Source organism: Lampetra planeri, chromosome 32 (assembly GCF_965212315.1).
Source record: "Lampetra planeri chromosome 32, kcLamPlan1.2.h2, whole genome shotgun sequence".
Classification (NCBI taxonomy): Eukaryota; Metazoa; Chordata; class Hyperoartia; order Petromyzontiformes; family Petromyzontidae; genus Lampetra; species Lampetra planeri.
The window spans coordinates 5,295,923-5,310,771 of NC_136138.1; the positions used below are offsets into that span (position 1 = coordinate 5,295,923).

Sequence of the window (14,849 nt, forward strand, 5' to 3'; positions counted from 1 at the left end):
GACTCCGTTGGCAGTTGGAGGCAGTCGCCCTCCAACAACAACGGAGGGCAGAGAAGCGACAGCTCACAACAACGAGCGAAGTGTGGGCGGCTCAAATGAAGCAAGTTGGCACAGTGGGGGGTACAGCTAGTACATCTACCAATCATCTCAGTCAGCCAACCCATGGCACCTGGGTCTGTCCCGTGACCTCCTGTCAGCGAGCCTTCAGCACTTCACGTGGCCTCAAAGTGCACCTGGCCTGGCACAGGTGCTGTGGTGACGTCACTGTCACTTAGTGGTGAATGACGGGTGTTTGTCCTGGTATTATGCTCTGTAGTGGGGAGCGGTAGTGTGGCGGTTAGCGCGCTGCGTTACGAACCCGGTGACCCGAGTTCGATTCCCGCTCACGGCCAGCATCAGTAACAATTATTCGAATCGGTTCTGGGCCTCCCCTAGGTCTACTCAGCCTCAAATGAGTACCTGGTGCGGTGTTTAATCGTCGCTACGAGGGAGACAAAGGTGGCTGGCGTTGTAGCAGCCCACACCCACCCCCTCGTGGGCCGTGCCGGCCTTCAAAGGTGCTATTAGCTAACCGCACTTGCCCCAACAGTCCGTGATGCCTATACGGGGTTCTTCGTCTTTGATTATACTCCCCGCGCACTTTACATTGAGATTCAGCGGGAGTAGTGGGTTGGGGGGGGGGGGGTGGTGTTATTGTCAACCTTAAAGGCTGCATGGGTGGTCGTGGGGCACAAAAAGAACACCAACATTAAATATAAAAGTCGACTTTGTGTTCTCATCTATTCGGCTGACGGGAAACCAAATTCCGTTTCATTGTTCATTGCCCCGGCGGCAGGCACGCTGGGCTCTACCGGAGCGTTCTGCAACGCTGCCAAAGGATTGAGGACGTGGGGAGGACGATCAAGGCCGGACTTGAGGTTTTGGTTTCTACTTGCCGCTGACTTCTTCAGTGTCGACACGCTTGCGTACGCATTGGTTATTGAAGAGAGCTGGGGATAAGAGATGAGGACAAAGCAGTGGCGGGCGACGACGGAGCTGAGCGATTTCCGTCGCGCAACTGATCGCTCGCGTGTGGACCCGGTCGTGTGGTCGATAAAGTCCCCCTATCCCCCCACGTGTCATCCCCATGACGATCATGCGCATCACCCATTGCTCCTCCCGTGCGCGTGTGATGTGTACGTACAGGCCCTGTGCGATGCACTCCAGCAGCAGCGTGTCCCCGCGCAGCACCAGCTTGCTGCTCGTCGTGCCCGCAGGCTCCAGGAACGACGGGCGGCTCTTCGACGGACGTTCTGTGCGCGTGCCCATACATGTGCGTGTGTGTGTGTGCGCGCGTGCGTGCGATAACGTGGGCGGGTGGAACAACACGGACACAATTAATTTGCTCACGGTCCATGAACGGAGCGAGGCAGTTAGTAGCTAGCGATGTAAATGACGCTACAGGCAAGCGCTTGTCCTGAGGAAAGCTGCTCGGATAAGAGCTGACACCGTTTCCTCTCAGTGAGCAAGGTTACTCGAGGGCTTGGGATGAGGCCTCGTTGGGAGAGAGCTGCAAAGTCCAGCAGCGTGAGGAGAAACGCAGGAATGGAAGCGCCGAGTCCTGCATTGTGGGGGTTGACGAGAGGTCGGTGAGCGCTTGACGTGGTGGGTGGTGGGGGGGGTGTCAAGGGGTGAATGGCAACAAAGGGCAGCAGGGTGGCACTCGTGCCTCACGGCAAGGAGGGCTCGGGTTCGATTCCCAACTCGGGTCTCGTTTTGTTTTGCACGGGTTTCCTCCGGGTTCTCCGGTTTCCTCCCATGGCAAAAAAAGAAAAACCCACCGCACAATGTAACTGACGTTGGGCAAACATCCGAATGGTGAAAAACTGCCTGCAAATTACTCAATTTGGATTACACACATATCAACATCGCGCCTCTACTGTGAAATCTTGGCAGGGCTCTCCTGCAAAGCAGTCTTGAGAGACTGAGTGAGGCTCAGCTGGGTTAACGAGCACAAGGATGATAATGAAAGGAATGACTGTGGATGTGACCGGGATGAATCTGTGAGCACAGAGAAGCATTGAGCAAATTTTTCAACGATTAATTGCGTTAAGCAGAGCGACACGGGAACGAAGGGATATACACACCAGGTACGAAAAGAGTACTTCAATTGAAATCAAACAAAAACAATTAACACGTGGAGGTCGCTGTGTGGTTCGGTGTATGCTGAGCCAGCACCACTGAGATACCTGGGTGTGACTCCAGGATTTCGAGGTGTCCGCGATTAAACCTGGGTTCGTCAAGTGCAGTAAATCGACGGTCTCAGCATGGTCCCCCCCCCCAATGACTGCATCAAGAAGCCACAGTATTAAATGTGGTCGTTACTTACGTCGGCTAAATATCGGTTCAGAGAATTAACTATTAGTGGTGTGATGGTCTTTTCAAGGAGCATACACGGTGTGTGCCGAGCGTGGATGGAGAGGCCCACACGAGAGTGATTTCAGAAGCAGTTCGGAGGTGTCATCTTCCGGGGCGTTGTTTTTTTGACACAGGGTGGTGCAATGCTCACTGCTGGAATCTGAACGCAAAAGTTGTCAGCGTCGCGAAATGTCACCGGTTAGCACAACTGGAATATAACGAGGGTACAAAGTTAACATTTCCAAAATATCAATCTGCGCGTCAGCCTGCCGCGACGGCAAACAACGCTCGCGCCGGCGCAACGTTTCCATTCAAGCGCCGCCGCGCATTAATTAGGCCTCTTGCAATTTACATTTTCATTCGTTGTCCTTAAGTGCATCTGTGCGCCTTTATAATGACTCCGTCCTAATGAAACGCGCCACCACGTTACGCCGACGAGCGAGCGGATATTTTTTTCCTCTTCTCCGTTTAATTAAAATCCGTTCGTGTGTGCGCGTGCAAGGCGCGCGACAAATACGAGACGGGGCAAAGGCTTCAGGATAATCGCGCGGCGTGCCTCAGATCCCTCCGCGGCTCTCCGCGAGCGAGCGTGCGGCCGAGCGGGCGAGGGAGAGAGAGACGAGAGAGCCAAGCGAGCGCGAGCGCACGCCATTTGCCGAGGGTTTACAGCTGTCCCCCGAGTGCACGCGCGCTACGACAGTGACAGCTCGTGACCGTAAATCCAGCCGCATCTGGGAATCGCTCAAATATCGGCGGCGGGCCCGCGTCGCTTTTATTACGCTCGAACGTGACATTTTGCCGAGATGAAGGCGAGCCACGGGTTGATTGTGCCCCGGAATGTTAATGGTGTTCCCGCAAAGAAGGCACGTCAACCTGCCGCTGCCACTCTACACACAAGCCATTTAAAAAACAGAAAAGCCACTGTGATATTTGTCGGCGGAACAAGACGCGGCGGGGCGTCGCCGCGTCTGTGTTGAGTTTCTGCCCGCCGATCCGCGCGCGCGTCCAGTCCGGCACGCTGACAGAAGCTGTCCCCACTCCTCTCGTTTGCGGGTGACTTGGAAGACCCCCTGGAAATTCTCCAGCCCGTGGACAACATTTTCTCTGTGTCACCAAGCGAGAGTCCATGGAATGAAACATTCCTGCCGTGAAAAATACTTGAAAACTCACACGTATTTATATGAAGGCAAAGATCCCAAATATAGCCTTAGCATACCGTTGGGGCAAGTGCTGTTCGCGAGCACCTACAAAGGCTGGCATGGCGCACGAGGAGGTGGGTGGCCAGCACCTCTCCCGGCCGCCTTTGTCTCTCCAGTGGCGATGTTTACACACCGCACCAGGTTACTCATTTAAGGTTGAGCCGAGCTAGAGGAGGCCCAGGAGTGGTTTAGTTAATCGTCACCCTTGTTGGCTGTGAGTGGGGATTTAACTTGGGTTGCCGGGTTCGTAGTGCAGCATGCTAGCCACTGCACTAGATCCTCTCTGAAGACTTACAGCCAAGAGGGAGAGTGCAAGTTACAGCCACCTATTGTCGCCAGTATGGGGCTGGTGTGGCAAAACCATGCCTAGCCACCTTTGTCTCCCCAGTGCGTTTGAAACACCTCACCCCGTACTTGTGAAAGGCCGATTTGACTTGGGGGGAAGGGGGGGAGTTGGGGCGGGAGATGGCTCAGGGTAGGTTCAGACAACTTTTGCCATTGATATTATCTATAGTCAGGAATCGAACACAAGGATGCTGAGATCGTAGTGCAGTGCGCAGAACGCTGCACCACTGGTTCCTGCACGCACAACTCACACGCACGTACAGCACACACGGCTCCAAAAGCCGAGCTGCAGAGTCTCGTAAGCGAGCGACACATTTTCGGGGCAATGTTCACCACTTTAACGCGCATTAACAAAAGCACGCTCGACGACAACGACAAAAACAGCAACAGATTCTACATTTGAAGCTTTCGTGACTGCAAGGAATCATCTTCTTAGGTTTTTTTCGGTAAAGTCACGTACAGCAACAGAGCTGTCGCTCGGAACGTCGAGGACGACGAGGCGGAGCCGTCGCACGTTCCTACGACGACGACGTCATCCCGGGAGAAATCTATGGTAGACAGCCCTGTGCGTACGTATATACAGACACGCCGTGTACAAAAATGCGTGTGCATGGGTGTGTGTGTGTGTGACGTGCGATGCAACGTGCCTTCATACGTAAGTGCGGCGCAGCATGGAGAGATGTTAGTGGCGGCGTGATTCGTTTCCGCTCGGTGATTCGATGTTTTGTCATCCAAGAGTCGCGGTCCGATTCAATAGTCAATGTTTTATCGTTATTCTCTCTGTCAATTTCTCCCCTTTGTGATCCCGCTTGTGCTTTCGGTCTTCTTTTCTTGTGACAAAGATACCATACGGAACTCCCGCAGAGCGGGGTAATCCTTCGTGTTGGACAACGGTCCACTGAAGCGGATATCACAGGGCTACTGCTAGCAATCCCTTCAAAAGATTCCATTAAATATTTTTGTTCATTACATTGTCGAAGATGTTAGCACCTTTAGTGGCTGCAGGGGGGCCACGTGAATTAATTGCGATGTTTCTATCACTTAATTTTTGCAATTGTGCTATGATAAGTCTAAAAATAATTTGCCAGAGCTGACTTGGGCGACAGGGAATTGATCATTCAACACCAATTTCTGTTTGTGAAAAATGTCAAATTCCTCAATTGACGGTGCATTAGTTTATGCTCTAAATTATATTCTCTTCATGCCTGTACTTTGTTTCATTTGTTGTTGCCCTTGTCACTTTGGTGATCCCCGAGTAATTCTGACAAAACGGGGCTCATTCCGCTCTCTTCAGTCGTCACCCGGTTAAACTTTTCGCGATTCTTGGGCGCGTGATTCGACGCCTGCTTCGCGAGCGCGCAGATCGACATCGGTGGGCGGGATCGAAGCATCGTCGACAAACCACCGCCAAGAACATCCCCGCACGGGGTCGTCTCTATGTTGCTGTGACGAGTCGCACCACTGTACCCGTACCCGCGCTGCATGCGGTCATGCCGTCACACAGACGGATGAGCTGCTGGTCCTCGTGCACGCAGACAGCAGCGGCGGCAGGATTACGAATGCACAGCACTTGATTAGCGTCTTCCGGATTAAAATATTAGCGGCCCTCAATGTGAATTGAAACAGAAGGTCCTTCTGTTTCGCTCAAACACGAATTTTCAGCAGAGCGTCGTGTGAACGGCATCTCAAAATTGTGTGGAATCGCCAACGCTGTGGAATCGTGAGGTTTTTTTTGTCCTCGAACGGAAACCACGGACAAGGGGGGAGGGCAAACCAAGAACCGATGCCATCAATTTCCAAACTCTCTGGTCCTCTATTGGGATGATTGGCCACCTCCATTAATGAGCGTTCGTACATGTGGCAGCAAGCCAGGGTACCCGGAGAAAGCCCGGTTTGAAATTAAATGCACTGGCTCATTAAATACAATTCAGTGTGGGTTGCGTGTTAGGCGAGAAAGTGGTGGGTGGGAAGGTGGTGAGCGGGAAGGTGGCGGTGTGCGCGCTTGGTCGAGATGAGCGCCACACCACGCACCGCACCGGCTGCACGGGGGAAGGAAATAACCAATTGAGGTGCCAGCAGCACCCCCAGAGGTCAAGTAATGTTCCGCCTGATCAAGTTCACGGACGAGCGGCACAAGGGAGGATGGGGGATGCACGACAGGCAATCGCCCAAGGAAGAGGAGGCCGGCCCGGTTGTCAGAAACGCCAGTGACGGCCACGCTCGTGCCGCCTCCCGTCGTTTCGCACACTTGGGAAAGGGCGGACGGGTGTCTTGTACAGCCACGAGAGCGCGAGCCGCGTGCGCCGACCGACAGGACAATCGAGAAAAGGGCCTCATCGCCGCCGAGAGGATGGGGACGCTCAACGGAGGAGGCTACAAGCGCCGTGGTTGTGCCGTATTTCACTCAGGCGTGTGTTTTCATATCATTCGGCTGAATGTCTGACGTTTTTCCTCCAAGTGCTACTTCAGCTTCTTCAGGAACCGATTTCAGCGCCGGGAGCCTTTTCAGTGACCGAATTACTGAAGAGGCTTCCGGGACATGTGGAGCGATAAAGTCGGACACCGTGCCAAACAACGCAACACGTCGGAGAGCTGGAGAAGAGGCTGCTGCAGGAAAGCGAGCGATGGCACGAAGACGGAAAGACGCGTCGCCTGCCACCGCACGCGACGGCTTTGCCAGGCCGTGCCTCAACGCCCCGCCCCGCCGGTGCTCTTCGTGGCGTCACGGTTTACACCGGAGCCGGAGGTGGCCGCCGTCACGGTCAAATCGGCAACGACACCACCGCCGCAGGCAGCAGTCAGCCCTCAAGATGTTGGCGACGGTGTCGACGCAGCCGCGGACTTATCTGGGCGAGTAAAATGAACGTTTAATTGGAATTAATTGAATGAACGATGGCCCCGATGGTGTCAACGAATCTAATTACCGAATGTTAGGACGCGGAACGTTAAACAATTAAGTTTGGGTTAGGGTGAAGATGAGATTTTTTTTTATAGAGGGGCGGGTTTCAATCAATATTTGAATTACGGAAATATCAATGCCACGGGACGTGTGTGTGTGTGTGTGAGAGAGAGAGAGCAGGCAGACGCTCGCTGCGCGTATCAGGCCTCCATTGTGATGTGGCCGCAGCAATTATGCAAATCGTACGTTGGTGCCGCTCTCGTGCCTTTAACGGGCCCTCCGCTGTAATCAAATTAACGGCGTCAACAAAGGCGCCGCCGGAGGCTTCGCGGTGACGCATTGCGAGGCCTCGGAGGAGGTGTGAAGGAGGCTGATTTCTGTCTCTCGGCTCAGGAATTACGAGTCCTTGTTTGCCCGGGCAGTTTTTTCTGGTTAAACCTAACAAAAAAAAACGCTGAATTTTTCTGCAAGATGTGATTATGGGCCGACCCACCGTCCTCGCGGTGACTTTGACTCTGAGGCAGAATATTAAACAAGCTGCGCGTTGCTATGGCTGTACCCCACGCACTCCAGCGTGTCGCAAACGCCCGGCGCATTTTATTCTGCAAAATGATGCATCAGCCACCTTCGTTGCAACACCTTGTTAAGATGCACAGTAAAAAAGAAAGTATTTACGCAGGAAAGTCTCAAGACTCTCTTTAATGAGGATCCTACACTAGGATATTTGGCCAATGCCATCGATGACTGTTGAGCCGATAAATCCACCATGCATACTTGTGGGGGGTGACACTCAAAACTCCACACAGATGGATTCGAGAAGCCGTTGCTGTCCTGCCATCTCTTGGATACCTCGCAAGCCTCATGCTTACGACACCAGGAAATCCCTGGCAGCTAGTCATGCCACGTAATAAGCCAGGCTGAAACCAGCTTGGCTTCCATGTTGGATGTACTGGCGATGTGACTGGGTTTTAAATGTTGTCATAAATAAACGAATACGTTCTGCAGACGTGGAAAAAAATTATACTAAATGGTGTAAATATCATTTGAGCAATTTTGACCGGCTGAGCGTGGCTGATGAGGCAACGTGAAGTGTCTGCTTAAGGAGCATTAAACTTCCAGTGTCGTTAATTGAGCTGTTGACACCATTACTTAGAACACGAAATGTCAATTTGTCTTTGCCATAATTTATTAAGGCAATAAGTGATTTAATAAAAAAAGAAGAAATGTAAACGCCGACGCGAGTTATTAAATTAAATTTTTGCCGCGTTACAGCCACTGGCTGCATTTAGCGACGCCGTTAAACACGACCATTAATTCCGGCCGAGGCAATGGCGCCGACTGCCCACGGGTTTCCAGAGATGATGTATTTCCCTCCGACGGAGGGGTTGCATTGTCGCGTCGTTTCCAGCATGGCGCGGCGCCGTCGCACTTAACGCAGAGGGAAGTGAGTAATGACCGAGCCGCACGAGGATCGGCTGCACCGCACGTTTCATGTTCGACGCGCGCACGTGTGAGCGCGCGCGCGCGCGTTATGAACACGCACTCACCGGAGTCTCATATCAAAGGCATTTGCGGGAAATGTGCGCGCGTGTCTGAGGCTGCCGAACGCTGCACAAGAGTGAAATAAAATTCGGACCCTCCGGTGCGCTGTTGTTGGAACTGCTGCCGCGTTCACACCAGAGCCATTCCCTGCCGTCAGATTTTATTTTATATCTTAACTCACCAACCTAATTCTGTACACGGGTGACGAGGTGTCAAGAAAGGAAAGTGGTCCCGGACAGTTGCTCGCAGTGATGATGGCCGGTGGCCCGAGGATAACGACCGACTGGCATCCAAAGCACGGAGCACGTCCGAGGGACGCCCACCCACGGAGATGGAGCGACGAGATCAACTCGTGTGCCACTGCTGGCCAGGATCGTTGTATCGCGTGATAATGAAGGATGGGGATGGCCTTTAGAGGCCGTCATTCAGCAGTGGAGTGATCACGATTGACGATGATGATGACTTTCAAAGAAAATATATATTTTGATTTATAGCTTTCGTGACTGCAGGGATTCATATTCTTGGTTCTTTCAGTAAATTCAAGTAGAAGGGAAACAACATTTAAAACAAATCTTTTATATTTTTATTATTTTATTGTTTCCCTTCTACGTGACTTTACCGAAAGAACCAAGAATATTAAATATATATTGTCAAGGCCCAGTGTGCTATTATTGCCACAACTTATCCTTTTGTGGTGACAAACGGCCTTCGTCTAGCAGTGGATGGCTCGTGGCTGATGTTGGATGCTGATGGTAGAATTTGGCTCCATGTGCTTTGAATGGAAACGTTGAAAGATTTACCAATTTAAATTTCAAACCAACCGCACATTATAACCGCCGCTCGCCGCTCTCAATCGCGGAAGCGCACGCGGCTCTCCCATCCTCTTAACAAGCCACGAGTTCCTAATCGCACTCGGACGCAGTCAGCCAGACACCCGTGCGCATTTCATTAGGTGGAATGCCACGTGCATCACACGAGGAAATGAAATGCCTTTGATATTTATCCGGCACAGATGGCACTGCTCATCGCTCCTGCTCAGACCGAGGAGGAGACGATGGCGATTGTGATGACTGTGATGACGATGGTGGTGGTCGTGGTGGCTGACGGAACGAGGTTGGTTGGCCGGCAAAAGGGAAACCGGCCACACCACCAATTCACTCACCGTGCCCTGGCTGGGACGCAGTGTCATTGTCAGCGTCCACTGGAAGTAAAGACCAAAGCACAGCAGGAGAGGGTAAGGGGGGGGGCGTGGGGCGGGCGGGTGTGGGGGGGATTCTAAACCTACGTTTTAAAATTAAAAGACACAATTCCAAAAAAGAATAATAATGCAATACTAATGGCTTTTATATAGCGCTCTTCATGCAAGGTATCCCAATTAAAACAAGGAAGAAGAATCATGCATATTTCATGGATTTCCGCAATGCTTTCCATCATGCGTTTGAAGTCATTACATTGTCGATCTTTGTAGCCGTTAAGAAGAATGAGTGGGATCGGGCAGGACCGCATGGTGGGTGAGACCGGCGATGGAATCACAGTCAAAGGAGGGACCGCGTCCAAAAGGATGACCGCTGCATGGGACGCAGCGCCGAGGTGAGCTCTTGCGCAGGCGTGAGATCGATGGCGAGCGCTACTGGCTCGTGAGGGATGTCGATCGACGGCACGGGGAGGAATTCATCCAGCAGTGGAGAGAAAATTCTAACGTACAAAAAAACCTAAATGGTGCACTCAACTTGTGCGGAGTGAATTATCAAACCTTTCCACTTCTAGGTGTAGATTCGTACTGCCGCGTCGCTAAGGACCAATGCTGCTTTGGTAGTGAATGAAAGCAACACAAATCTGTTCATTGGGTTGGGTCATCCTTTACAATAAGCTGTGCGGAAAACTCAAATGGCGAACGTGGATTCTCACGGAAATGAGAAAGAGAGTGATCGGTGGGGGGGGGGGGGGTCCAACGATCGCCAACAACACGAGAGCAGAACGCTTAGAAGACATAAATCAACCCGAATTAATTCGCGAATGAAAACGTAGACAAGAGTTGGGAGCCGCACGGTGAAAGCAAAAAGAAGAAAAAATAAATTGATGCTTCCCGACGCTGTGGGCCGGTCTCAGCGGCAGTCGCCGGGCAAAGTTGAAATTTTTCCATTTGTGAAATTGCCCCCGAGTGGAGTTAGCGCTCCCGATTCGCGCTGGTCCCAGGGCCCCGCAATCTCTGCCTCCGTGTCAGAGTTGATGCATAACGCCCGCCACGGGGGTAAGGGAGGAGGCGCGGATGTGGGGGGGACCGGGGAGGGGGATTCAAAAGTAGAATTCTGTGAACGAGCGTAGAATTTACACCGCACTACAAAGCAGAGGTGGGACAAAGTCATTGTTATGCAAGTCCAAGTCGAGTCGCAAGTCATCAAATTCATGACTCGAGTCTGACTCGAGTCCAAGTCACATGACTCGAGTCCACATCTCATAGGTGGGACAAAGTCATTGTTATGCAAGTCCAAGTCGAGTCGCAAGTCATCAAATTCATGACTCGAGTCTGACTCGAGTCCAAGTCACATGACTCGAGTCCACACCTCTGCTACAAAGTACCACGGGGCTCGCAAGGCAATGCTGGATTCTAACACCAACTGTGCGCTGTGCCAACAGCCTTAGGATACAGGGCCCACAGGTTACTGCGGGATTACTAAGCCATTCGTGCACGTCGGGTTAGCGAACTCAAAAGGTTCATAAACCCGGGACATATTATGGGAAGAGTGGAGAACTATGAAGCAATTGACTCTCAATATTCGCCGAGAAGACTCGCGGATTTTTCAAGGGCAGTTTCCTCAAAGAGAGGACCACATTGCGAAAACCAGGAAGGGTGGCAACCCTCCGCTTACCCGAGCCAACAAAACGAAAAAAATCCACCAGAAAACCTAACGCAGTAAAGTGCCGTGCAAAACCGACCGGCGTGACGAACAAGAACAACGATGGAAACCACTTCTTAGGACCGGGAAGCGGGAAGCACGCGTGTACCCACAGCGCGACACGATCTACGCGGCTCTTACGCACGCACACACGAGCATGGATGGTGTCGGACATTTGGCACGTGGTGTAAAATGGCGGTGGCGACGACGACGACGAAGCGCGACGATGAAGCCACGACGCATGGGCGCCCCGGCACTCACTCGGCCTGACGATCAGCTTGAGCGGCTGCTTCTGCTGGATGGTCTGCGTGTGCGTGAAGCGCGCGTAGCACACGTAGTCGTCCTTGCCGTCCGTCGGGAGCACGTTGGCGAAGTACAGGTTGCCGTTGAGGCCCTGCGACACGCGCGAGTCCTGCGGGACCCTCTCCATGGCTGCGCCGCCGCCGCCACCGTCGGGGTAAGGGGATAATAAGGGGATCACGGGGGGTCAGGAGGAGGAGGAGAGACCGGTGTCAACGAAGGGGGTTGGTGGAAGTGATTTGGGATGGGGTGGGATAATTGCGGAAGGAGATGGACGCCTCCCCGATGCCGATGTTTGCACACTGCACCAGGTACTTGTGTGTAAAGTTGAGCCGCAGATCCGAAATTACTCACCACTGTTGTTAGCCACGGCTGAGATTCAAATTCAAGTTTTCGCGTGCACACACGTATATGTGCAGAAAGACAAAGATTGCCCCTAAAGCCTCCAAACGAGTTTTGGGGGAAGAGCTTTCGGCGAGCACCTATGAAGGACCACACGGCGCACGAGGGGGAGGGTGGCCAGGACCACGCCCGGCCGCCTTTGTCTCCCCAAAGCTGATGGTTACACACTGCACGAGGTATTCATTGAATGCTGAGTCAAGCAAGGGGAGGCTCAAAACCGGTTCAGATATTTGTCACTGTTATTGGTCGTGAGCAGTAGTCGGGTTCGTAGCGGAGTGTGCCAACCGCCACACCACCGCTCGACTACGCGCACACACACACGCACGTGTGTGTGCACGTGTGTGCGCACGCAACGACGACATGAACAGTCGTCATTTGACACAAGTCGCGATCGCGTCACCACAGGGTTGTGCCAGGCTAGGTGCACATTAAGGCGTGCATGCATAGACACACAACCACACTAAGCACTTAAATACGTGCACTCAATAGTGCACGCACGCACAGAAGTGGACTCACAGAGAGACGGAGACAGAACGAAGAGGGAGAGAGCGGGAGCCAGACCCTTACACAACCAAGGAGCAACACGTGTACAACACCCTATTAACAAATCATCACAATAAAACTAAAACATTGCCTCCCCCCGACGATGAGAGGAACTCCTGTAAACAGCAACACACAATGAGCAAACAGCAACGAAAACAGACTGCACCCCTCCCCCATAACGAACGGCCGTATACATTTTCATGACCACTTAAGGGGCACGGCACGATGAATCTACTGACAAATTAGCCGCCGTGAAGGCGGCAGGCACGGTGAGCACGCGGTTTCCCGTCAACGGCCGGGCGACGGAACACGGACTCGTAATTCGATGAATCGGCCGAAGGGTTGCGCGTCTTTAATTCACGGATTGCGCGACGACATGCGGCAATTTAACGGTCATCTCGTTTGTAAAGAGTCTCGTAATTGTTTTTTTTTGTGGTCAGGCATGCAAACGCCCTCTCGATATTTCTCACCCCCCCCCGCCGCCGCCTCTCTCTCTCTGTCTCTCGTGCGCGCAAAATCACACGCTTCGTGGCGCGTTCGCTGCCGCCTCACAGGAGGAAGGTTACGAGTTCGACTCCTGGTTAGGGGTTGTCTCTGCCCATATCATCCTTCCGATGGGTCGATACAATGAGTAACCACATTGTGCCGAAAATCAACAGCGGTTGTCCTTCGGATTGCCTCAGCTTCTGACCTAGGAATTGGGAGTTTCCTCCACTGGCTTGCAAGGCCTCATTGAACACCGCCTCAATGCCCATTTGGCCAGGGGCCCACGCACTCACTCGGACAAATGAGTCGGGGAAGCCAGAAGAACGTGCACCTCGATCCCGCGTGAAACTCGACCGACGAGCGCGCTGCAATTGGTGAAAATCTGGGGCTGCATGAACGGGTGAAGTGACAAGTGCTCATCGCCATGCTGATGTGCGCGTGGGCAGCGGGAGCGGAGCAGGTAGCACGCCGCACTACGAACCCGGTGAACCGAGTTCAATTCACGCTCACGACCAATAACGGCAGCGAATATTTTGAGCCGGTCCTGGGCGTCCCTCCCCTAGGTTGACTCAGCCTTGTGGTGAGCTCCATGGCGTGGCGTGTAAACACCGGCACTGGGGAAACAAAGGTGGCTGAGTGTGGCGTTGACTACCCATGCTCTCGTGTGCCGTGCCGGCCTTCATAGGTGCTCGCGAACAGCATGTGCTCAAACAATCTGTTGAAGGCTATACGGGGAGACCGTGTGTCTTTATACGCAGAGCAAGTGTTGTTTGCGAGCACACATTAAGGCAAAAACAACAGCACTTGCCCCCATTGTCTATGAAGCCTTTATGGGGGATATATGTCTTTGTACTCATAGCTAGTACCTATTAAGGCCAATATAACCGCACTTTTTTCCAACAATCTATGAAGGCCATAACACAAAATAACAAGCAGCGTCGCTGTGGAGAATATAAATAACAGATCAGTTTAACACGTAGGCTTTCGCGACCAATATTGTTCATAATCAACGATTTTTGGGTTTAGATCGCGTTATTTATAAATGTGTCGTAACCCTCCACCACCCAACACGGCCAATCAGTAAAAAAGTGTCACGTTGACAAAAGACAAATAGTTCACTGCTTTAGCCCACCGGTGTGTTGAAGCGTGAAACCACAACATTTACAATTTGAGTACGACGTTTCGCTGGTAATTGCATCCAGCATCATCGGGCAATTCGCCAGAATGGTGAGGCTCTGCTGTGTCTCCCGTTCTTATATAGAGCAGCAGCAGGGTGACGTCATCATTAACTCTTTAACTCATCAGGTGCAAAGATTTGAGGGGGGGTTATTGTAATTATATACTTGATTAGTAATAAGGCTATTGTTACGATGCGAGTTGTAGATTAGTAATCATTTGGAATGTGTTCTATTGTGATTATGCTACATTAATAATCAGTTAGTGCTTGTTTCCCTTATAAGGAAATGTAATGCATCTTATTTAATAATACGCTTCCAGGCCGCACTAAGCCTGTAGCTGTCTGAGCAGAAATAACTTTAATCGCTCAGACAGCTACAGGCTTAGTGCGGCCTGGAAGCGTATTATTAAATAAGATGCATTACATTTCCTTATAAGGGAAACAAGCACTAACTGATTATTAATGTAGCATAATCACAATAGAACACATTCCAAATGATTACTAATCTACAACTCGCATCGTAACAATAGCCTTATTACTAATCAAGTATATAATTACAATAACCCCCCCTCAAATCTTTGCACCTGATGAGTTAATGAGTTAATGATGACGTCACCCTGCTGCTGCTCTATATAAGAACGGGAGACACAGCAGAGCCTCAC

At 51.9% G+C, this 14,849-nt stretch overlaps 1 protein-coding gene across 12 annotated transcripts in view; it reads right to left on the reverse strand.

Annotated features, from left to right (window-relative positions):
- LOC144729367 (neuronal cell adhesion molecule-like) overlaps positions 1 to 14,849 on the reverse strand; it is a 211,979-nt gene that overhangs the window by 39,879 nt on the left and 157,251 nt on the right. For all 12 annotated transcript variants that reach the window (XM_078609574.1, XM_078609575.1, XM_078609580.1 and 9 more), the window contains 2 exons: positions 11,541 to 11,711; positions 1,184 to 1,292 (listed from right to left, as the gene is read on the reverse strand). In XM_078609574.1, coding sequence (XP_078465700.1) covers positions 1,184 to 1,292; positions 11,541 to 11,711 — 280 coding nt within the window. The remainder of the gene's footprint in view (positions 1 to 1,183; positions 1,293 to 11,540; positions 11,712 to 14,849) is intronic.